The 24,275-nt window shown below is 49.5% G+C and overlaps 3 protein-coding genes across 4 annotated transcripts; 2 read left to right on the top strand and 1 right to left on the bottom strand.

Annotated features, from left to right (window-relative positions):
* The first annotated feature begins 1,936 nt into the window (after positions 1–1,936).
* On the top strand, positions 1,937–7,720 carry FAM210B (family with sequence similarity 210 member B). Its single transcript, XM_071446991.1, has 3 exons — positions 1,937–2,101; positions 3,904–4,076; positions 5,618–7,720. The coding sequence occupies exons 1-3, from the start codon at positions 1,985–1,987 to the stop codon at positions 5,832–5,834; spliced, it is 507 nt and encodes a 168-aa protein (XP_071303092.1). The 5' UTR covers positions 1,937–1,984; the 3' UTR covers positions 5,835–7,720.
* A 446-nt stretch (positions 7,721–8,166) lies between these two features.
* On the bottom strand, positions 8,167–13,372 carry AURKA (aurora kinase A). Its single transcript, XM_071446989.1, has 8 exons — positions 13,072–13,372; positions 12,135–12,414; positions 11,524–11,599; positions 10,717–10,908; positions 10,351–10,489; positions 9,860–10,008; positions 9,147–9,321; positions 8,167–8,864 (listed from the first exon to the last, which is right to left on the bottom strand). The coding sequence occupies exons 1-8, from the start codon at positions 13,123–13,125 to the stop codon at positions 8,679–8,681; spliced, it is 1,251 nt and encodes a 416-aa protein (XP_071303090.1). The 5' UTR covers positions 13,126–13,372; the 3' UTR covers positions 8,167–8,678.
* A 154-nt stretch (positions 13,373–13,526) lies between these two features.
* On the top strand, positions 13,527–23,340 carry CSTF1 (cleavage stimulation factor subunit 1). Of its 2 annotated transcripts, XM_071446987.1 has the most exons (7): positions 13,527–14,364; positions 15,078–15,239; positions 15,975–16,170; positions 17,387–17,664; positions 19,187–19,384; positions 19,901–20,291; positions 21,924–23,340. In XM_071446987.1, exons 1-7 carry the CDS (start codon positions 14,245–14,247, stop codon positions 22,181–22,183), a joined length of 1,605 nt encoding a protein of 534 aa, XP_071303088.1. In that variant the 5' UTR covers positions 13,527–14,244; the 3' UTR covers positions 22,184–23,340. The 2 variants fall into 2 exon arrangements, with proteins under 2 accessions (XP_071303088.1, XP_071303089.1); XM_071446988.1 differs by lacking the exon at positions 15,078–15,239.
* Positions 23,341–24,275: the final 935 nt, after the last annotated feature.

Here is a 24,275-nt window from a genome sequence, read left to right as displayed (position 1 = left end):
CACCAAAACATTTTGAGATGTGTTTGTAAATATGTGTGTCTGTGCAGAAGCCTTTCCTTGAGCTGTTTCTGAAAGCTGTACCTTCTCCCCTTGGATTTAGTTACAGTGAGCAGGACAAAGCTCATGTCCTTTTCTTATAAACCATCTTCACATTAAGGTGTCTCCAGCCTGGCTGTTTGCTACTTTTTTACTGAGCATATATCACTGAGTGCTTATCATATTGTTCCTTCCTGCTTCCAAACAAAACCTCCCACTGAGATTTGGGGGCAGCAGACAGCCAGGCTGTGCATATACAACTGCCAGCCCTAATGCTTTCATGCCTCATTAAGTGACCTCCTGCTCTTTTCTGCACTTGCCCAGGATTTTTGGCTGTCCAGCAGCAGCAACACATTTGTCACAGGAGAGCAGCTCGGTGCTCTCTGTCCCAGAGAGGCTCTGATGGATTACCCAGACAGACACAGTGTCCCTGTGCAGAACCCAGAGCTGCCCCGACATCTCCTTTGCTGAGACCAGAATTAACTCCTGGGACTTCTTTATTATTCACAGAGAAAATGGACAAAGCTGTAGTGTGCTCTGCTCAGAGCACTGCCATGCCATTATCACCTCTCTGCTCCAGTGGTGTTGGTGTGCAAACATTCACAGAAAACACACAGCAAACTGCTTTGGAGCAGTAATAAACATTGAGATTGTGTTCTGAGAAACTCTTCTTCTCCAAAGCATCCAGAGAGGGGCTGGATTTATGAAGCGAGAACTACAGGCAGTGTAAAGCATGGAACTGGCAGTGCTGTTGAGACAGAACAGATCGTTTCAATCAAGCAAAGCTCTCATCCTCTCTTCCCCTGAGATCCTCCCTGAAACCCATCTGTTCTGTGGAGCCTTGCACTCGACAGCAGCCGCCCAGCAGCGCTGCACCGTGCCCTGCTGGCCTGTGCAGCTCCACTCCAGGCTCCTGAACGGCAAATTCTTCTTTATCGACACAGTCCTCCCATTGTCCTCAAGCCTGTGAGCTCACATGGCTGCAGAAACACAGCGTGCCTGAAGAGGAAAGGCTTTGCAGCTGGGAGAGAGCAGGATCTCATTGCTGGGGCTCCACCTGGGGAGGCAGTTTCAGGGATATTCATCCTTCACCCTTTCATGAGCAGCCGTGTCTGCAGTGGCACGGAAAAATGCATTTTTTTCTTCATTTCAGAAAAATGCAGGGATGAAACCCTTGTGACCACAGCTATGAGGGCAAGCTTGTGACAGCTCCCAGCTGTGTCGGGTGGTCATGGAGGAATGGATGGCATCCAGAGGGACCTGGACAAGCTTCAGAGATGGGACAGTGAAAACCTGGTGAAGTTCATTCAGCAAGGCCACGTGCAAGGCGCTGTGACAGGACCCAGGGACCGGCTGGAGCTGTGCCAGGGAGGGTTAGGTTGGATTTTGGGAAAGGTTCTTCCCCCCGAGGTGCTGGGCACTGCCAGGCTCCCCAGGGAATGGGCACGGCCGAGGCTGCACATTCAGACAGAGCTGCCAGGGATGCCCAGGTGGGATTGTTGGGATTGTTATGGCGTGAATTTCCCCTCTCTACATTTGAAGCCATTTCCCCTCGCCCTGTCACTGCAGTTCCTGAGGAAAAATCCCTCTCGTTTATTGGGGATTGTTGAGGCGTCCTGTGCAGAGCTCCGAGCTGGACTGGATCATCTGTGTGTGTCCAGCCCAATTCAGGATACTCTGTAGCTCTGTGACCATTTATAAGTGCCTGGAGTGACATGACGAGGGGAAAAGACTTCAAAATGAAAGAGAGAAGGATTAGACTGGATATTAGGGCGAAATCTTTGGCGGGGAGGTCTTGCCGAGAGGAACCGTGGCACCCGCTGTGCCACAAGACATCGGCGCCTCACCAACGCGAACGCTGCGGCTTTAAGGAGGCGGTCGGGGCGTGTGCCCGGCCCGTCATGCCGCTCGGGGGGCCGGGCCGCTGCCGTGTGCCGGCGGTGCCGCCATGTACCGCCTATGCCGGCTGTCGCCGCTGCTGGCCCCGCTCCGCCTGCCCCGCTCCCCCTGCCCCGCCTGGGCCGCGCTGCCGCCGGGGCCGGGCCCGCGCCGCGCCCGCGCCAAGGTACGTGAGGGCTGAGGGGCCGCCTGCCCAGCGGCGCTGAGCGCCCCGATCTCCCCCTGCTCCTCAGCTTTTTAGGGGTGTGTTTCAGTGTTTTTCACCTCTATCCCCTCTCCCAGCCCCCATGGGATCAATAAATCGTGTTTGTCGTGTTTCTGTGGGAGCTGGTTCGCACCTGCTGGTGGGCACGTTGGCAGTGTGAGCTTTAATGTCTGCAGCGCAATTTGCAGCGTGGTTTCTGCTGCCTCGTTGTGAAGGATCACGGGGTGTTTTAGATGTGTTTTCATGCTTTAAATCTCCTGAATGATGCGAATAAAATCGGCTTTTTAGCTGAAATATTGTCGCAGAGTGACATGGAAATAGGCAGCAGCTTTACTTGCTAAGCTGGACATTATTCCCTCCGTGACTGCTCTGGGTACTCCAAATAATATCTCTTGAAATGGTTCTTTTTTATGTTTTGCTTCAATACCATTCCTGGTGTGGGAGCCTGAGAATACAGGTGAATTGGAATGGACTTGAAAGATCAGAACAAGCAATTTTTCAGTCCTTATGATCCATCCCTAAGACCCAGAGCTCATGAGCCACAAAAGGAAAAATGTAAAGTTTTAAAACGACAAGAATCAGGATAAGCTAAGCTACACAGTTTCCTGTTTCTGTATTTGTATGACTTCCTGTCAAAATGAAATACAAAGCAACAAAAATAATTACAAAAGAGAAAAACAGCAAGCAAATGTGGGGTTAGGGTCTGGGTGGGTGGTGTGCTTGCCTTGAGGGTTGTAAGACTGTCTTGTATGCTAATTTGCAATCTTAGCAAGTGCAATAATTAATCAAGAATATTTTTCTTCGAATTTGTATGCCTTGAAACCACAGTGGGACAGTGGTGGCAGGCACCTGGTGGCTCTACCTGTCCCGTGGTGGCTGCCACATTGTCACAACTGCTTCTGAGCTCAGCTGGAAAGAAAGGGCTCCTCCAATGTTTCCTGACAAATGCTGACTAATTAGAGACAAATCCTGAGGATTTCGTGGAAATGTTTTCTTCCTGTCAGTATTTCTTCTCTGGCAAGCATGAGGAGTTTCCAAGGGCTGCCACCACAGCTGCCCTCCTTTGATTTCTTTTCAGATTGCTTTGGGATATGGTTTAGTACGAAGTTCTGCACTTGAAAGGTACCCAGATAAAAATCTGTCAATGACTTCTGCTGTGACAAAGATTTTCAGTGCAGTTGGGCTCTCACACCAGCCCTGGCATGTCCCTGCAGTTGTTGTCTACACCGTAGCAACACAGTTGCTTGTTGCTGTCAACACTTGCAGTTCTTCCTTTGATCAGCTCGTCCATGAAGGGTGATTTAAAGGAACTTAAACTTTGGATCGCTTCCATCAGGGAGCTGTTTTTAAGGGGTACCAGGTGGGCTTCCAGTGCCCCTGGAACAAAGAGCTGTGCTCCAGGAGTCACTGGGTAAAGCTGGGCAGTGGGTGGAAGCCAATAGCTCTCACACCCCAGTCTCATGGCTCCAGCAGCTGTGTGGGTGTGCCTTGGCACACACTGGGATCAAATAATCTGGTTTTAATTATGAATTGTGTAAGAATTTACACCAAGATCAGTGCATTTCTTTGACAGGAGTAGGTGGGAGAAGGGAGCTTGGCTGGGCTCTGCCACAGCATCTGCTGTGCTGATGTGGAGGAGCAGAAGTGAGTTTCTGTCTTCCCAAATCACTCTGTGTGCAAGACACTTCTTTTGTAATTTCAGCTAACTGTAATATGATCTTGTGCTTCATACTAACAAATACTTCTAATTGTTTTCTTTTCAGGATGCAGCTGAACCCCTCAAAAATGCAGCCACTGATCACAGTGCTGAAAACAAGAAACTCAACAAATCCCAGCAGCTGAAACAAGTTTTTAAAGAATATGGTGCTGTAGGGGTTTCCTTCCATGTTGGAATTTCCTTAGTATCTCTGGGAATCTTCTACCTGGCTGTGTCAAGGTGAGGTTTGTACAGCTGTCTGTCATCTCTAGGTAGTGGTAAAAGTAAAATACATTTACCATTGTGCTTATTTCTGACAGGAGACAGGCACTTTATGCCTGTTGGACCTTCCCTCCTGAATTTTGAGTATGGATGGGTCCTTAAATGGACCTGATCTCCCATCAGGCATGAGACAAGAGAATTGTACATGGACATTTTGCACAGGTTCATCAGCAGGGAAAACAGCAGGCACAGCACCACCATAACTGACCAGGCAGAAAATATATTTGTTCTGCAGATATCTTTTGTTCTTGCTTGGTCTGGAGAGATAGAGCCATGCAAAAGTGCTCTGGGGCTTAGAGATAAAGGTATTTTTCTGGGTGTTGAACACAGTTTGTGCAGTTGAACTGCAGAAAATAACAGCCACTAGAAGAGGATTAGAGTGAAAATACAGGGGTCAGGTGGGGAATTGTGTGTGGCTTTGTTGGAATGCATGTTACACAAGGTATTCCAGCTCAGGAGACAGGGGAACATGTTATTACCCCAAACATTCCCTGCTGCTTATTCCTGACTCCAGTGGGAATAGGTGAATGCCTCATTTCTCCTGTTTACTACATTGTGGCACAGGGTGACAACATTTTTTTCCCTTCAGGTATGGTTGAATCCCTGATGAAATCTGCTATGTCTGTATTAATGAATTTGGTGGATAATGCCCATTTGAGCTCCTCAACACTTCCTTCACTTGCTAGGTTTTAGATTATTTGTCATTTTGTAACACTAAGCCTAACAGCAGACACCTCATTTGGTTTGTGCTTAGGTGATAAATTTCCCCAAGACACAGAATATAGTTTAATATAAATTTGGAAAGGTGAAACTCCCAACACAAATTCACAGTAACTCCTTAAGAATCACTTTGCAGATTAACTTCATCTCTGAAGGCTGAGTAGAGCTGTGACACATGAACCTTTGTGAGCAAACCCCCAGCAGTTTTTGTGTTTTTAATGCTCACCTAAAGCAGCATCTCCTCTCTCTCAGTGGCATGGACATGAGCGTGGTGCTCATGGGCTCTGCTCATCTGCTGTGCTGATGAGGAGGAGCAGAAGTGAGTTTGTCTTCCCAAATCACTCTGTGTGCAAGACACTTCTTTCATAATTTCAGCTAAGTGTAATCTGATTCACAGTAACTCTTTAAGAATCACTTTGCAGAGAAACTTCACAGTAACTCTTTAAGAATCACTAAGAGAAACTTCACAGTAACTCTTTTAGAATCACTTTGCAGGGAAACTCCATCTCTAAAGGCCGAGTAGGAAGGTGACAGATGAACCTTTGTGAGCAAACCCCCAGCAGTTTGTATTTTCAATGCTAACCTAAAGCAGCATCTCCTCTCTGCAAACTTCACTTAAGTTACTTCACAGTAACTCTTTAAGAATCACTGCAGAGAAACTCCATCTCTAAAGGCTGAGTAGAGCCGTGACACGTGAACCTTTGTGAGCACCCCCCCAGCAGTTTGTATTTGTATTTTCAACCCTAACCTAAAGCAGCCTCTCCCCTCTCTCTCTGCAGTGGTGTGGACATGAGCGCAGTGCTGCTGAAGCTGGGTTTCAGCGAGGCCTCTCTGCAGTCGCGGATGGCAGCTGGCACCAGCACCTTCGTGCTGGCCTACGCTGTGCACAAGCTCTTCGCCCCCGTGCGCATCAGCATCACCGTGGTGTCCGTGCCCTTCGTGGTGCGCTACTGCCGCAAGGCCGGATTCTTCAAACCGCCTGCCTCCAGCCCCTGAGCCTCCAGCCCCTGAGCCTCCTGCCCCTGCTCTCCAGTGCAGCTGCCCAGCTCTTCAGGGCAAACGTTTCTTTCAGAGACTTGTCTGGGTTCAGGTCGATCTCATCTTGCGTTTCTCGCTTGTTCCTTCAGGTAAATGTCACTGTGAAAAGTGCTGTCCTTGTCTCCTGTCCCTTTCGCCGCTTATTCTTAGGACAAACCTGTTCAAATGGGATCTGGTTTGCGTTTCAAGTGGGAATATAAATGCTTGTGCTTGCAGTGAGCACAGTTCTGGATCTTTATAAGCCAGCTTTTGAGCCTTTTTTTCCTGTTAAAAACAGTCATAGCTTTCATTTATTGCTGTGCAGCTGAGAAACTGTGAGAGTCTCTTTCCAGCAGAATAAACAAAATCTCACTACATGGGTAGCTCTCTTGATAAGGGTATGTACTGGAATCTAAAGTGGCAGGTGGGTGTTTCTTTTGTTAGAAGAGGCTTTTATTATAGCCCTTCTTGCAGTACAACACAGGCACTGACCTGACTTCAGTAAGAGTACCCATATGATAAATTATTGCAGCCATAATTGGTTTAGTCACAATAGGTGAAGCACTGTTCTGAAACTATGTGTATTGCTTCCATAGTCCAAGATTTTATTGTTTGAAAATGTACTGGCTGGGAGCCAGCCTTACTAAAGTCCCTTTGTTTTTAAATGTCTATGGACTCAGAAGAACTCCTGAGCCTACTGGAATCAGTGTAACCAGAATTACCTATGTGAGCATACTCCAAACAGCATCAAGGCAGAGAGGAGCTGGGGCTTTTTAATAGTTTGAGATCTGGCTTTGTACTGGAAACACTTTTTTTAAATCTTTAAACTCAGCCCAGCTGCTTTCTGCTCCCGTGGGTGAAACTCAAATCATCTGCACCAGAAGTGGAAACATTCCAATTCCCAGCTTCCAGGAAGAATTCCTGTGCTTTGGGCTGAGACTGGTGAATGTAGCAATGAGGGGGCTCTGCCTTTCCTTATGGGCACACTGTGATGTTAGAGTGTAGTTACAGGGGTGGATATTCACCTTCCACTCAAGCTGCAGATAAATGAGTGTCACACTGGGCTAGGCCTGGCTTTGGGGCTCAGGCCTGTGCTGCTGTGAGCCTGAGCAAGGGCTGGGGCTGTTTGGGACCTGCTGGCTGCTCTTTTGAGTTCCCTTTGTGCTTGCACTTACCCCAAGGTGGCTCTGACAGATCTGATTATACAAAACTCTGATTTAAGTAAAATAGCAGGAAAATACTCTGAAATAGCTTTCTAGTTTTGCTAAAATTTAGTGAATAGAGAGGAAGAAAGGGTGGAGTTTTGATAAGAGCTGGCTGAGGGAACAAAGGAGGAGCAAATAACTTCTTGTTATGAGCAGTCTCTTGCCTCCCCTCAGCTAGAACACGAAATTGCACCTTAACTCCTTCCCTGCCACAGAAATGCCCAGGTTTCATGTGGACCAAGGATAGAATTTCAAAATAACTCTGAGGCAGCCTTGTTTACTTTAGGTAGAATAATTTCTGAGGATGTTTTGTCTTAAATGTGATAAAGAAGGAATATTCAAAGTTTTTTTTCAAAATCATATGGGATCATTTAAAATCATAAAATCATTTAAAAGTCAGTAGAAGGGACCCAGCACTAGAGTTTTCTTGCTGTAAAGAAACAGCTTCATATAAATTGTGGCCAGAATTCTGATTACTTATGTGGTTGTATAAACTACTGGCAGTTTGTTTAGATGAAGATTTTTGCAAAGTATATTTTAAATTAATTTGAGAATATATTTTGAATTCTGGACTCCTTGCTTGTAGAAGGATCATTTTTTAAAACTGTTTGTAAAATAGCAAAATCTTATTCTGAAAAGACAATAAATTGCTTTCTCTTAGTTTGCTTTAAGTGTTTTCCTGGAAAAGAGTTGGCATTGATTTTGGTGGCAAAGGGCCTGACCCTTGGTCCATTTTAAGGAGTGTCTTATAAACATCTGGTCTTGCTATTTGCTGTTACCCAACATAATCTGAAAGTACTTCTGAGAGAAAGGGCTGGGAAATGTTATCAGATGGGAGATCTTTGAATAAACTCACTGGAAAAAGGCAAGAGCAGGCCAAGCTCTCAATAAACCAAGCAGGTGAAGCAGCAACACATTTGGTACTCACCTTGCACTCCTAAATTGGGACTGTGGGATGGTGAATGACTCTGTGGTACCAGCACTTTGAGCTTCCCTTCAGACAGAGGTGGGAATTACACTTTGGGAATTCACCTCTGGGAGCAGCAGTTCAGCTGTGCTGGTGCTGAGCCAAGCAGTGCCACAAGGAAGCTCACCCTGCTGCTGGGTGCAGTATAACAAGTCTTTATTTTACAAATTGAGTGCTCACATTTAAAACTAGAGACAAAACCAATTGCCACATCATTTTTGGAACACTTGAAAAAGGCATTCACACCTCGCTCAGTTTCAGGTTACACCACAGGTAGGACACCCTGAGCAGCCCAGGGAGGGAGGAGCAGGCATCTCCAGGATATTGCACTGTTCCATAGGCCAGAACAACAACTTCCTTGTGGTGGAACAAGGAACCATTTTCAGCACAAGAGCCTCCAACAGCTTCATACTTACACCAGCAAACTGGCCCACATGGAACTGATTTCAAGTACATTAAATATTCCACAAGCTCCAGAGGGAAGTCAAATAATTTTATGCTGCAATTCGAGTTTAAGACACCAGCCAACCCAAGGATTTGCATCCCAATTGCCACTAGATTCCAAGACCTGCTTTTCCTATTGTAAGCATGACAGTAGTCACAGTACAGGGCTCCTCTTGTCCGTCCCACGAGTCACCCTCCCTCCTCAGGCTATGTTTTGGAGGGGGCAGCACCATCACTCTTCCTGCTGGTGGGAATCTTGGTGGAGTTTGCTGTGATCCAGGGGTGGAGCAGCACATCCTTCAGGGGCAGGCGATGGAAGGGGTTGTGCTTCAGGAGCTTGGAAATTAAATCCCTCGCACCTTCTGTTACAAATGGAGGAAACTTGAATTCCACCTAAGGAAAAAAGGACATTTACAATGATGCAAAAGGTCTTAGCAATAACCACATGATAGAACCAAAGTTGCCCCTTAAAAGCTGTGCCAGCCTTGCAGGCTGTGCACCTTCTGCCTATTGGTAAAATAATTTCATTATAACCCTGAACAAGCTTCTCACTGCTTGTGAAAGCATTTGTGTATTCTTGTGTTTGTTTTCATTATGCTTCAAACTTAAGTTTGCTGAAACCTTTCTAGAACTAAAAGCATGGCCCAGCTAACCTGCATAAGCACTGGCACTTACCCTTGAAATAGCTCTATAGGTTTCTTGATAGGTTTTTGTTTCAAAAGGTGGTTTCCCTACAAGGAACTCATAGCACAGAACTCCCAGGCTCCAAATATCCACCTTTTCATCATGTGTTCTTCCCTCAATCATTTCAGGAGGTAGGTAGTCGAGTGTCCCACAAAGAGTTGTTCTCCTGAAGAAAAAGTCCAAGTTAATTATTGATTAAGATAATTAGATTATATATTTCAAGAGCCAGATTCAAGAACTAATGCTGGCAGTCATCTGTACCTCAGCAACACCCAGAACAGCTGGGAAAGAAAAGCCAGCAGGGCATTTTCTACTCCTGAAAGTATCTCAGTCTCTGCAGTCAGTCAGTCCTAGCTCCTTTCACCCCACGTGCTAGAACAAACCTGTTCCTCCCTTCTCAGGTGCCATTTCTCACTCTCTCAGAAATAACCAAATTGCCAGAATAATGTTTGAGTCCAAGAGCAGGTTTGTCATCTCAGGGACCATGTAACCCTACACCAAGGTTCCTTTGAGGGTCAGCAAGGTTTGAACTAAAAACCAGGACAGCAACCCTCCTCTGTCACACCAGTTGCCTGTTAGCACTTTTGTTATAGCAGCATTTCCCCCAGTATTTCAAGAAGCTCCCATGTACCTCCCTTCCACAACTGTGTGACAAAAACTGACACTACAGAAGGATTTCAGTGCTCAAGAGACTGAGTTCTCACCTAGAAGATGGAGCATGCACAGACCACCCAAAGTCAGCAATTTTTAACTCTCCATTTGATCCCAGCAGCAAGTTCTCTGGCTTGATGTCTCTGTGGATCACACGCTTGGAGTGACAGTACGAGAGGGCATCTGCCAGTTCTGTGATGTACTGGGCACAGAGAGAACAACCTTTAAGCCACAATCTTTAAGATACTGTCACCTGAGTTTATCTGGCTGCAGCACAGCCTTTTTGAGCCATAATTATCATTTTAAGTTAAAGCAATTATTCCTTAACCCTCGAAGCCTGGTAATAGAGGCTGTGCCTTGCAATATTAAACAATTCTGAACATAAATTCCTGCACAGCCCTAAGTCTTCCCAATCATTCCCTGCCCAGATGCCAACTAGCAGTAAGGAGTCTCAGTTCCCCCCAAAGTTTGATCTGAAGGGCTGGCTCTGTCCTGCAGAGATCCCAGACACCAGAGGAATGGAGAGGAAGCTGGAACAACCTACAGTAGCAGTTCTTTGCTCATCAAACTTGGTGAGCCTCTGAAGCTCCCTGTAGACCTCCCCACGAGGTGCATGCTCCAGGATCAGGTAGACTCTTGTCACATCATGGAAGTAGCCATATAATCTGAGAATGTTGGGGTGCCTGCAAAGAGATTTCAGTGTTCTTCTGAACCTGGTGTTTCTCCAAAACCTTTAATTTCCCCATCCTCCCCCCCACTTTCAAGGCAAGCATGGGAATTTCAGCTCATCTGTGTTCCTTCAGTTCATAACACACAAAGAAATCTTAGAAAGCAGAAACCTCATCATAATCAAGACTACTTCATTTATTTGCATGCAAACAAAGCAGAGTAAAATACCACTAAGCTTTACCTAAGGTGAGACTGTATTTCCACTTCTCTTCGCAGTTGATGCTCTACACCAGCCTCCTCAAGCTGTGTTTTAAAGAGCACTTTCAGTGCAAGAATGAATTTGCTCTGTTTTTCACGTGCCAGGTACACATTCCCAAATTTTCCTTTCCCCAGAGGACGACCAATTTCAAAATCATCAAGAGACCACTGCCTTCTGCAAAAGGAAAGTCAAAAGCTGGAGTTGTGTTGGCTTTGACTCAGATTTACAGTTGATAACATTCTTGTTCAATAGATGTTTAGTACTCTAAACTAGATTTTAGTCTTTAAGAAAACACCAAGAGAATAAAAGCATTGAGATTTTTCAAAAGGAAGTTCTGAAAGCTATTTTCTTCCCTCCTGAAGCTTCTGCAGACACTACACCAACCACCCTACTACAAAATGAAGACTGTTTACCAAGCTGGGCTCCTTGGATACTCTTAACCCAGACACATCACCAGGGCATGGCAAAACAACCTAAAGTTGTCATAAACAAATCCAGGTTCATCCCAAATTAGACTCCAGCCTCCTGCCCAGATGAAGGAGGCTTTGTTTTCAGGAGCACATCTCGTGACTGGGGCAGCAGCTATCAGTGCTCTCTCTCCCCTGGGAAGAGCTACTCTGCATTTAGCCCAAAGTTTTCTTTAGATTACAGCAAGTCCTTGCTCCTGGCAATTACCAGGTCAAAGGCTGCTTTCCTTGTGTTGTCTGCAAAGTGTGGGGGTCACCAGGCTCCACAGCCAAAGGAGCTCCAGCAGGGCTCAGTTATCTACAGTTTAGGTATAGAACTTACTTCTTAGTCTCTTCACTTTTCTTCTTGGTCTCCTCAATTTTCTGTTTCGAGGTGCTTTCTGCTTCAGGGTTCTGTGCTGTGTACAGAGAAGGAAATCAATTGATGAACCAGACTCACTGAACACACAAATAGGAACAAATCTAAGCCCTGAGCATCATCTGGAGCAGCTTTTAGAATCCATTCCATGACATTTTAAGCAACCTAGCACAGCTGACTGCTCGGAAACAAACAGTGCTAGCAAAATACAACTTTAAAGGCTTTCTGAGCATAAAAACCCATGAATTCTTTCCCCCTCCCCAAACAAAAGCATCCTTGTGCATGAATCTTGGAAAATCTGTGAGGTCTGAATGCAAATTACTTTAACTCCCAGCCGGCTACTGAGCATCTTCAAGTTTTTAACACCACATTTTTAAATTGTCTCTAATTGGTTAATTTAGAGATAAATTCACAAGGATGGTGCAGCAACACCCGAGGTGATCCATGTGCTGCTCTTCTGTTTGGGGGCACAACTGAGAACTTCCCTCCAGGGCCATCCCTCGATCAGCAGCAGCTTTAGGAGCATCCTGAGTGTCACAGCTAGGAAATCACAGGGAAATCACCCTCACAATTACCAGGTGCTGCAGCCTGGGGAGGTTTTTCACTGCTCTTGCTCGCAGCCTGAGGTCTCACAGTGGCCTGCTGGGGCGGTTTGGGCCGGAGCTGCTGCGCTGTTTGGTTGCTGGGCGGTTTTTGGGTTGGCTGTACAGGTTTTTGGGGCTGCACGGGGACTCTCTGGGCGAAGTTTGCAGGACACAGAACTCGGGCTGGAGCTCCACTGGTGAGTGAGCGGCTCTGGGCTGAGTGCTGCGCCACAGGGACACGCTTGGGGGCATCCCCGATGGGATTGGCGACCTTCAGAGAGAAAGGAGAACGGGTTAATTGTGCAGCAGCACCGCAGAACCTTCACGGCCCCTCTCAGGATGGCAAAGCCACACAAAAGCACTTTAACAGAAACACTAAAAATCATGTGCTGAGTAGTTAATTAAAAGGAAATTTTGCTCATTTTGCTTTTTTGTTCCAAAAACTTACCAGGACTATTTAGTTTTATATAAAAGAGGGAGACAGAGCCTGTATTTCTAATTGGAAAAATACAATAATCAGGGTGATCTTGAGCACTGCTGCACATGTGTATCAATAGCAACATTTGCTCAGTGCTTGCTTTTAAAATTTGTATCTAAAGTAATTTGATTATACACACTTGCTCTCTCTTTAAGGGCTCTTAAATACTTATAATATAAAGAGGATTTCCCCATTTAATAATATACTAATAGTAACAGTAATTTTTTTAAAATCAGCTTTGGGCTGTTTTTTCTACTGAAAGATAAATTACTAGTTTGAAACCTGTAGTTAACATGCGATGGGGAGAAACAAACCCAAAAGGTAAAAACTAAAGACCACTCCTTGAACAGACCAGAATTTTAATCGCAAACTCCCAGGCATCGAGACCAAGAATGCAGCAGAGAAAACTGCTCAGGAAGAGGAGCATAAACCGAGTATTTCACACCTTACCTTGGCAGCGCGGCCTGGGTACGCGGCGTGGTTCTCCTTCACGTTCCTGTCCATAGCGCCAGAGCGGGAGAGGCTTGTGCGGCTCTGACTGAGGGCGAGAGGAGCTTGGTGAGCGGAGCAGAGGGGATCTGGTGTCCCTTATCGATTAGCACTCGTTATCGATAGCGGTCCGGTATCGATGCCCCCTACCCGCCCCACGCTCCCCGGGAAGCCGCATCCGCCTCAGGGCCGCCGGAGCTGTTTGAATTCAAACCGCCGCGCCTTAAATACCCCTTTAAACCCCCGCCGCCCGCCATTGGCCGCGCTCCCGCGGCCCGCGCACGCTGATTGGGTCCTCCCGCGGGCGGCCCGCCCGCCCATTGGCTGCCGGGCGCGCTCCGCCGCGCCGCGAGGGGCGCACGCGCCACGCCCGCCCCTCCGCCGGCGTTGTCGCCGCGCGGCGCGTTACGCACTTTGCGTAGCGCCGCGCCCCCCGGCGCGCGCCGCCCGCGCACTTCCCGCCGGCCGAGCCGCCGCTTCCGCTACGCAAATCGCGTAACGCGCCGCGCTCCCACCTGTGGCCGCCGCCGCCTCCGCTCCGCTCCGCGCCCGGGAGCGCCGCCAGGTCAGTCCCACTCCCGCCAGACTCCCCCCGAGACACCCCCGTCCACCCCCGGGCCAGGCCGGGGAGCGGTGCTGCTGCCACCGCGCGTGGGGCCGAGCGCGAGCGGGGCCATTGTGTGGGTGCCCCCCCGGACGGGCCGAGCAGGGCCGGAGCCTCCCGGTGCGTCCCGGCCGAGCGGCCCCGGGCAGTGCCACGTGCCGCCAGCGCTGCGGGGCGAGCGCCAAGTGCCAAGGCACCGCCCGGCCCGGACCCTTCGCGCCGCAGCCCCCGGCAGCGCCCAGAGCCGCGCGGCTCCCGAGGAGACGCCGGGACAGCGGGAGCGCGGCCGGTCAGCGAACGCGGCCCGCGAGCAGCGCAGCGAGCGCGGCGTGAGGCGCTGCTAGCCCGGAGCCCGCGGGTCCCTGCGAGGCGCCGCGGAGCGAGGAAACTCCAGCCGGCGCTCGGGGCTTGCGAAGAACTGCGATCCAAGGGAACTTTTCAGTGTCTCCGCGGTGCTGAAAACAAGAGCGAAGGAGAGCCTGGTTGTGTGTGTTGGTGTTTACAAGTGGTTCAGGATAGGTAAAAAGAAGATGTCGGGTCGCCGTGTCGCTGCAGCGTGTGATAGACGACAGCTGCCCCGGGGCATGGGGAGCATGGCAGCCCCGCTGCTCGACCCGCGCCCGCTCCGGCTGCCCTTTCTCGAGGCTGACGTGAGTAGCACTCGGGGAGGGGACGGTTTGCGCTGGGGACGGGGCCGGGCCGGGCAGCAGCCCCAGCCGCTTCATTCCCAGCCCGTTCACGTCGCCGTGTTTGGGATCCGGGGTCTGGCGGAAGCGGCGCTCCGGAGCTTTGCGGCTGCGACACAAAAGAAGCCCCGGGCTCCCCCCGCGCCCGCTGGGGGCCGGGCCAGCGCCGCTCCCCCGCCCGCGATCCCGCCCCGAGCGCGGTCTGCGGCCTCCGCCAGCGCCCCGCTGCCCCCGGAAGGGGAACGGGGATGGACCCCCGGGATCCCCGGAAGGGGAGGAATGGGGAGAGCGACCCCCGGGATCCCTGGAGGGGAGAATGGGGAGCGGGACCCCCGGAGGGGCCGGAATGGAGAGAAGGGACCCCCGGAAGGGGCGAAATGGCGAGAGGGACTCCCAGGATCCCCGGAGGGGGGGAACGGCCAGAAGAACCCCGCGATTCCCAGCGCGGGGGGGGTGGAATAGGGGTCGGGGTCTACAAAGGGGGGTCGGGGATCGGGACCCCCGGAGCGGAGTCGGGGATCGGGACCCTCAAAGCGGGGTCGGGGATGCGGGTCCCCAAAACGGGATCGGGATCCCCGCGATCTCCCCCCCCCATCCTGGGGGCTCCCGCCTCCCGCACGTGACGCGGGGGGTGTGGCGCTCACGTGACGCCGCCCCGTTGTGTCGCCCCCCCCAAGAGCCGCCTCCCATCGATGTGCGGGCGCTCGATGCAGCAGCCTTCGCGGAGGAGCGTCCTGCGGGCCCGGCCGCCCCCGCCGCTGCCGCCGCCGCCGCTCGATGCGCTCCGCGCTCCCGCCGCCATCTTAGGGGCAGAGCGCGGGCGGCAGAAGGAAGGCTCGGTACGTACCGGCACCGCCGGGGCCGCCCGCCCGCGGCTCCGGCACCGCCCGCGCGGGGCTGCGGCCCCACCGCGCCAGCGGGAGGGCGGGGAGGGCGCGGGGCGGGCGGCGGGGCCGGTGCCGTGCTGTGCTGTGCCGTGCCGTCCTGCGCGCCCCGTGCATCCATCCATCGGAGCCCGGGCCCGCCGGCAGCACCGCTGGCTCCGCTGGCACACGCTGCCGGCTCTGCTCCGCTCGGCACGGCCCGCCTCGCTGTGTGGCTCAGGTTTGCGTTGACACAGAAAACAAACGCAACAGGTTTTTCCTCCCCTTTTCCTTCCCTTTCCCCCGTCTTTGCCTCCGTCTTACCTCCCCCTTTTCCTCTCGTTTTCCTCCCTTTTCTCCCCTCTCTTCTTCCTCTTCTATCTCTTCTTCCCCGTTCTCCCCTGTCTTCCTCCCCTTTCTCCCTTCTTTTCCTGTCCTTTTCCTCCCTTTTCTCCTGCCTCTTCCTCCTCCTCCTCCCTTTTTCTTCCCTTTCTCCCGTCTCTTCCTTCCCTTTCTCCCACCTTTTCTTCACCTTTTCCTCACCTTTTACTCTTCTTTCTCTCCTTTTTTTCCTGCTCTTTCCCCCCACTTTCCCCATCTCTGCTTTTCACCAAAACCACAGCAATATTTAGTGCCTGCCCTGAGGTTTGTTCCAAGTTTCTGGTGGTTTCATGCAACTCTCTTGTATGTGATTTCTGTTCTTCATTCCAGGCCCCCCCAAGGCAGTCCCTGCTCACAATGTATAGGACAAAAGTCAGTTTGAAAGATCGTCAGCAACTTTACAAACTGATAATTAGCCAGCTGCTCTATGATGGATACATCAACATTGCCAATGGCTTGATAAATGAGATCAAACCACAGTCTGTGTGTGCACCCTCTGAACAACTGCTGCACCTAATTAAGTTAGGTAAGCTGGAATCAAAAGCTGACATAAAAGTCTAGTTTCTAATTCCCCAGTGCATTAAGAGGTTGGTGTCACTGCAAAGACACCTTTGATGCAAAGGTGGTGTCTGGTAATAGCACAGCACTTGTACATCTGGGTACAGCCTTTGTCTCTGTAGGGTTTTGAAGGGCATTCCTGTTTCATTACTAACAAACCAGATCCCTGAGTGGTGCCCAGATCTGTTTGGACTCCTCTAAGGACACTCAGGATTCTGGGTGTCTTCTCAAAACACCCCAGTGAATGGAATCACTGAGCCCCCAGATCTGAGGGAAAATCTCACCCTCACAGCTCTGCTGACTTCAGAAAGAAATAATGCCAATCTGGTTGTTCCTGACAGTGTTGGAGAGTCCTTCCATTGGCAATCTTTGCTGGCTTTTATAGATCAGTCCCCAGGGAACAGCTGCAGACTCTGGGGTGTCAGCAGGGCTGTCAGCTGTTCTCTCCCTGTGCTTCCCTCTGGAAGTGCCACAGTGTGGGGAGAACAGGGAAACCCCTGAGCTGCTCTTGGAACAAGCTGGCCAAGTCCTGGAAGAGCTCTGACCATGACACCATATGTAACTCAACTGGTTCCCCTGCCTGAACTAGCTGAGTTCTGAGGGTATAAATCTGTGAAGCTTTGTGTCTGTTTGAAATGCAAATTCTAGACTTGAAATGAGCAGATGAAAGCAGCAAAAAGATCACCACTGGGCTGAAAACTCTTGTGTCTGCCCTGTTGCCACTGCCAGTGCTGAACTCTCTGGTCTGTAGCTGTATCTTAGAAATAAAAGTCTGGGAAGTGGGCTTGGAGACCAGGAAGCTTTTTCCCTTGCAGTGCTGGGATAGTGTGCCTTCAGAGCAATAAAATAGGAAAAGAATCAGTAAATGCTTTGGGTTTTATACTTTAAAACTCATGTAACAGTGTTGGGGCTTGTTGCTCCCCTGTGAAAAGCTGACCAGAGGCCTGTGCATGATCAGTGACTGATTGTCAGAGCATTGATCAGCCCTTCCCAGTCCCCAAGCTCCTGAGGAGCTGTGCCTGCTCCAGCCCAGCTGTCCCTCACTCCTCCCCAGAGCCATGGGACCCAACCTGCTCTGCCAGCTCAGCTCTCCCTGCAGGGCTGCCTTTCCCAGGCGTTCCCTGGAGCGTGGCAGGCTCTGGGGGGCAGGCTGGCAGTGCTGAGTGCCACCCTGCTGTCCCCAGGCATGGAGAATGATGACAGTGCTGTGCAGTACGCCATCGGCCGCTCGGACACCGTGGCGCCGGGCACCGGCATCGACCTGGAGTTCGATGCTGACGTGCAGACCATGTCCCCTGAGGCCTCCGAGTACGAGACCTGCTACGTGACATCCCACAAGGGACCCTGCCGCGTGGCCACCTACAGCAGGGACGGGCAGCTGATAGCCACGGGCTCGGCCGATGCCTCCATCAAAATCCTGGACACCGAGAGGATGCTGGCCAAGAGCGCCATGCCCATCGAGGTGAGGGGTTGTAACCACGCTGGGAATTGTGTCTGTGCCATGCCCATCCAGGTGAGGGGTTGTACCACACTGGGAACTGTGTCTGTGCCATGCCCATCGAGGTGAGGGGTTGTACCACACTGGGAACTGTGTCTGTGCCATGCCCATTGAGGTGAGGGGTTGTACCACGCTGGGAATTGTGTCTGTGCCATGCCCATCGAGGTGAGGGGTTGTACCACACTGGGAACTGTGTCTGTGCCATGCCCATTGAGGTGAGGGGTTGTACCACACTGGGAATTGTGTCTGTGCCATGCCCATCGAGGTGAGGGGTTGTAACCACGCTGGGAATTGTGTCCGTGCCATGCCCATCGAGGTGAGGGGTTGTACCACACTGGGAATTGTGTCTGTGCCATGCCCATTGAGAAAAGGGGTTGTAACCACACTGGGAATTGTGTCTGTGCCATGCCCATCGAGGTGAGGGGTTGTACCACGCTGGGAATTGTGTCTGTGCCATGGCCATCGAGGTGAGGGGTTGTACCACGCTGGGAATTGTGTCTGTGCCCTGCCCATCGAGGTGAGGGGTTGTATACCATGCTGGGAATTGTTGTCTGTGCCATGTCCATTGAGATAATGAATTGTAATCAATTGAAATCCTGTCCATGCCATGCCCATTGGGATAATGGTTTCTCATCGCTCTGGGAATCCTGTCCATGCTATGCCCATTGGGATAACGAATTGGAATCCCATCCATGCTATGCCCATTGGGATAATGGATTGTAATCAATTGAAATCCTGTCCATGCCATGCCTATTGGGATAATGGTTTGTAACCACTCTGGGAATTCTCTCCATTTCATATCTGTGCCTTGTGGCTGCCTCAGTGGGTTGGACTAAATACCTGTCTCAACATATTCCCTACTCCAGCAGCTGCTCATAAAGTCCCTTTGAAGGAAGAGGAACCAGGGCAAGGACACTGGCAGCAGGGAGAGAACTGAGCTTCTGCTGGGTGCTGATGGTGGCTGTAATGTCTGAGCACGGTTCATGTAAAACCCACTCGTGGCCTTGCAGCCCCCCTGGCCACCTGTGTTTTCACTGGATATTTCAGAACTGTTTCACACATTGATTTGCTTTATCTTTCTCCAAGGCAGTTATCAGGGGGCAATGAAAAGTGGGATTTTTTTGCACAGAGCACACACACCAAATTCTCAGCAGAGAGCTGAAGTTTTGGTGCAGCTTCTCTTGATTCTTCCCAGCAGTCAGTGTTTTGCTTTGGGCTGTTTATGAAGGGGATGTTTTCTTGCACCAGTTCTCTGCTACTGAAGTAGTTTGTCCTTGAGCCAAGTTGTTTTGACCTTCATAAAGACACAGGGATCTTAATTGTTGGCCTATAAAGGGCCTTGAGATAACCAAGGGAGCAGATTGTGTGCCTGTCGTGTCAGAGAGGAGCTGCTGTTCAGCCACTCTGGCAAGCCTAAAACCTACTTTTCCTGTCAAAAACCTGCTTTATTTTCCAAGAGCAGCAACATGTTGAATGTTGTTTGTAGGTCATGATGAATGAGACAGCGCAGCAGAACATGGAGAACCACCCGGTGATCCGGACTCTGTACGATCACGTGGATGAGGTGACGTGTTTGGCTTTCCACCCAACAGAACAGATCCTGGCTTCTGGCTCAAGGGACTACACACTTAAATTGTTTGATTATTCAAAACCTTCTGCCAAAAGAGCCTTCAAGTACATCCAGGTGAGATACTGCTCAGAGCAGGCAAAGCTCAGGTGTCTGAGTGCCGAGGTGGTGTGGGCTCAGCTGTGCCTCAGGTGATCAGGGGCTGCAGGCTCAGCATTGCAGACCTTACAGAGACCTTACACAGAATTAAGGCCTTACACAGTGTCACAATTCTGTGCATCATGGACACTTGTATTTAAGTCTAGGACCTGTCAGCTTTTTATTCATTAGACCAATTCTAATCTGAATTAGCTTGGAAGTCAGTTCTGTTATCTTTGATTTGGAGGAACATTTGGGATTAGGTGGTGGGTTTGGGGGGTGTGATATCCTAAAATAAGGGGGCACTGCAGGCTGCTCTAGGACAAAAACTACACTGCAGCCAGGGGCAGCCTGTCATTTCCATCCTACAGGAAGTGTTTTCCATTTTGTGCTGATAACTCCAGTAAGTTTTTAGCACTTCACCACCACCAGCACCGACCCTTCCAGCTGAGCTTTTTTCCTTCCTCACCCCGCTGTGTGTTTTTAACCCAACAGGAAGCAGAGATGTTACGCTCCATTTCTTTCCACCCTTCTGGGGATTTCATCCTGGTGGGGACCCAGCACCCAACCCTTCGTCTGTACGACATCAACACCTTCCAGTGCTTCGTGTCCTGCAACCCCCAGGACCAGCACACGGACGCCATCTGCTCCGTCAACTACAACGCCAGCGCCAACATGTACGTGACAGGCAGCAAGGATGGCTGCATCAAACTCTGGGATGGGGTCTCCAACCGCTGCATCACCACCTTTGAGAAGGCACACGATGGAGCTGAAGTCTGTTCTGCTATTTTTTCCAAAAATTCCAAGTATATTTTGTCCAGTGGGAAAGACTCTGTGGCTAAGCTCTGGGAGATATCCACTGGTCGGACGCTGGTGAAATACACAGGTATGTAGCAGGTGACGTTCCAGACACCTTCTTTTCCAGGTGCTGAGCTGTGGTAGGGCTGGAAATGCTGTCAGAAAATAATAATTCCTAAAGGCAATGGAGAAACTGCTGCTTTGAGGATAAATTGCCCAGGATTTTAAAAAATATTTCCATTAGACCAATTGCAGAAGAGAAGCTTGAAGCTTCTGTGTGTCAGTGTAAACATATTTTAGTCTGAGTAGATTTTGGAGAATTTTCTGACATCATTACTCACTCCATTGTTCTGGAGGGAAGTTATCACTGAACTGGGGAAAAGTAAGAAGAAACACTGAAGCTATTTCAGGGCACTCGATTTAACCATTAACTCTGTGGCTCTATAGCCATGGTAATGCTCTGAAGTGTACCTGCAGCTGGTTTGATCCCATTTCTGTGTATTTTTTTCCCAAGGATGCAGTTGTGTGCAAGGTACTCTGACAGTGCTATGCTTGGATCTCAGCAGGATTTAGGGAATAATGAAGGCTGTGGAAGCTTTGCATGTGGCAACAGCTGTGTGAGAGGCTTTGGGGTCAAGCACTGATGTGCTTAAGCAATAGGAGCACAAAAGATGCTGGAAATGGTGTGTGTTGGGGTTTGCAGGTCCCTGTTTGCAGTCCAGCTCTGCTGGGAGCAGCCAGCAGGGAGCAGCACCTTCCCGGGAAACCCTGCAGGATCCCAGGGAGGGTCTGTGGGAAACACGCTTGATCTGAGGGTACGGCCAAGGCAGCTCACACTGCATGTGCTGTGTGAGAAACACGCTGAAAAGTCCTCAAGGATCATCAGACTCTGTGGGCTCTCCTCTCCTTGGTCACAGCTGAAAGCCTCATGCAAAAATATCAGGCAGAAGTAGTCTTAGGTAAAGGATTGGACATGGGACAGTTGGAGTAGGTATTCCTTCTGTTCCCTAAGGAATTTTAGCGTGTATTCATGGACAGCAGGAGGAATTTCCCCATGGAAAGGGTGGTCAGGGGCTGCCCAGGGAGGTTTGGAGGCATCCAAGGAACATCTGGAGGTGGCACTCAGTGCTCAAGTGACAAGGTGGGGATGGACTCAAATCTTTCTGGTCCTGTGATAAAACTACAAAAGAATATTTGTTAATGCACCACCTGTTGCTTGTGGAAGTGGTAGAACAGCAGAGAAAATTGATAGAAAATTGATGCTTAGGGAAAATGACTCATAGATGTGGTGGTGTTTGCAGGGGTTCCAGGATGAGGGAAGAGATGAGAATCTTGACTCCATGTTTCAGAAGACTGATTTATTATTTTATGATATATTAAAAGACAATGATATATTAAAACTATACTAATAGAACAGAAGAAAGAATTTCATCAGAAAGCTAGCAAGGAATAGAAAGGAATGATGATAAAATCTTGTGGCTCTCAGAGTCTCTGAGACAGCTGGACTGTGATTGGCCATTAATTAAAAACAACCACATGAGACCAATCAAAGATGCACCTGTTGCATTCCACAGCAGCAGATAACCATTGTTTACACTTTGTTTCCGAATGAATAAAGGATAAAGGATTTTTCTAAATGGATAAAGGATTTGTCATAAACCCTGTCTGTGACACGTAGGCATGAACACTTGTAACGCCCCCGTTGTGCTGTTGCGTTCAGGTGCTGGTCTGAGCGGGCGCCAGGTGCACAGGACTCAGGCTGTGTTCAACCACACGGAGGATTACGTGCTGCTGCCCGACGAGAGAACCATCAGCCTGTGCTGCTGGGACTCGCGCACGGCCGAGCGCCGGAACCTGCTGTCCCTGGGCCACAACAGCATCGTGCGCTGCATCGTGCACTCCCCCACCAACCCCGGCTTCATGACCTGCAGCGACGACTACCGAGCCAGGTTCTGGTACAGGAGATCCACCACGGACTGAGGGCGCTCTGCAGGCGGGGATTCTGTCGGATGTGGCAGGAAAATAGCAAATATTGAGACTTTTCACCCCACGCTAATTTTTTTTATTAGTGTGCGCGGTTTAATTTTTGTAAGTCATCTCTAATTGTACTGAAGGGAGGGGGTGGAGAAGAAAATGGTCCTGGCAGGAAGGGCTAAGCTTGTTCCCCTGCCTGTGAATCACACACAAGATAATGGGACTGTGTCCTGCTCAGAAGGAGCCAGTTCTGCTCTGTGTTGTGTCTGTGCAATCCCTCTGAACTCTGGCAGAGAAGAGATCACACAAAGAGCAGCAGAACTTGGTGTAGAAACTTCAACAAAGCCTTAAGCTGCCTTCAGCCACAATTCATTATTTGTAAAGCTCTGGTTTGTATCTTTCAGTCTGGGGTTTTGGTGAATTCTTTGTGGTTTTTGTTTCTTGGCCGAGTAGGCCTACAGTTCTGAGTTGTGCCATAAGAATTCAAACAGGATTTTAAATTGTTTAGATGAATTCAAGAAATGGTCTTCTAGTTCTCATGTTAAAGTCAGACTTCATCTCATCCTCTTCTGAATTTATCTTAACAAGTGGGACCTCAAAATGAATTCCTAATAGTTTTAAGGAATTATCCACATTGCAATTAAAATGTGACAGTGCTGCTGCAAGTGAAAATAATTTTGCCTTAGAGACCTTTAATATCCTCTCAAAGAAAGAAACCTGTGCATCTGAATTTTTGTATGTGTACCTCAGAAATGTCACTGTTTTCATTGACTGAGAAATCTTCATCTATGTCTTACACAGCACTTCAACTACATTCTTTTTAAATTAGTCACAAACCCAGCACCCATTGTTGAGAAACTGTGCTTAAAACTTCTCTAAGTTGGAAAATTCACTACTTATTCTCCCAGAGATCGGCTTGAGCAGAGCCTTAAACTTGTTCTTTTGAGGCCTCCTCGTGCAGAGCTCTTGGGCATCACAGCTGGGAGGCTCCTTTGGTCAGAGCTCAGCACTTGCCTTTGTGAGGGTTTTGAAATGTGAGGTGGTTCTTGCTGCTGGATTAACTTCCATTACACTGAGGAATTGTCAAGGGCTGGTGAGGGTACAGGTTTTGTCTGTATTTAAATAAAGATTGCCTTTTAAAAAGCTCTTTGATACATAAAGAAGGAATTGTATTTGTTTTCTGTATAACAAAGGAGGAATGGTCAAATATGAGAGGCTGGGGCTTGGGGACTTGGCAGTGATGAATTTGTTGAGTTCCACCTGAATCAGGTGCAATTACAGACTCGAGATGTAGAATGTGGGAGATTCTTATTTAAATACTAAAATTTAATTTTCTCTTGAAAAGCTCCCTCTATGCAGAACATTTCTGAGGCTGAATCCTCTTTGCTCCTCCTCTGCCTCTGTGTTCTGACCCTTCAGCAGCAGTGGTGCTGAGGGATGGTGGTGCTGGTGCCTTTTTGCTGGGGAAACAAGGAGAAGCAGAGCTGGGGGCAGGGAAAGGGAAGTCCTGACACAGTCACTGAGGCGTGATGTGGGATGGGTGACAGCAGTGGCTTCTTTAGTTTTGGAGTGCCACCTTTCTCTTACTTCTGCTAAAGCACCTGTCTGTAATTCATGCACTTGTTACTGGTGTTTGGAATCTGCTTTTACAGCCCTCATTTTGTGGTTTATGTGTTAAAGCACCTCTGTGGCTGTGAACTGGGGGAGCTCTCACCTCGAACTTCCGTAGCTCTGGGGGCTTGAACTCACAGTGCAATAGCAAAAAGTTACTTCTTTAACACAAAACCATCCTGCCATTGGCACCCTGCTGCCTTTCCATATCCTGGACATCCTCCTGAGGCCACAAGGTTGTGGGAGAAAGAAGGGCTGGGAAAAACTGAACTAATCCTGTTGAGGGAGAAAATGAAGCCCAGGGTGAAATTCAGTGTGCAAGGCCAGGCTGGATGGGCTCAGAACAACCTGCTCTGCTGGAAGGTGTCCCTGCCCATGGAATGAGGTGGTCCCTAAGGTCCTTTCCAACCCAAAGCATTCCCTGACTCTGGGAACACCTTTCCCTGCGTGCCTTGAATTCCTGACAGGCTCCTGCTTCTCATGCTGT

This window comes from Agelaius tricolor, unplaced genomic scaffold (genome assembly GCF_023055355.1).
Source record: "Agelaius tricolor isolate 1412-34295 unplaced genomic scaffold, bAgeTri1.0.p SCAF_23, whole genome shotgun sequence".
NCBI lineage: Eukaryota > Metazoa > Chordata > Aves > Passeriformes > Icteridae > Agelaius > Agelaius tricolor.
Note: the sequence above shows the minus strand (reverse complement) of the source record. Positions and strands in the feature narration are given on the sequence as shown.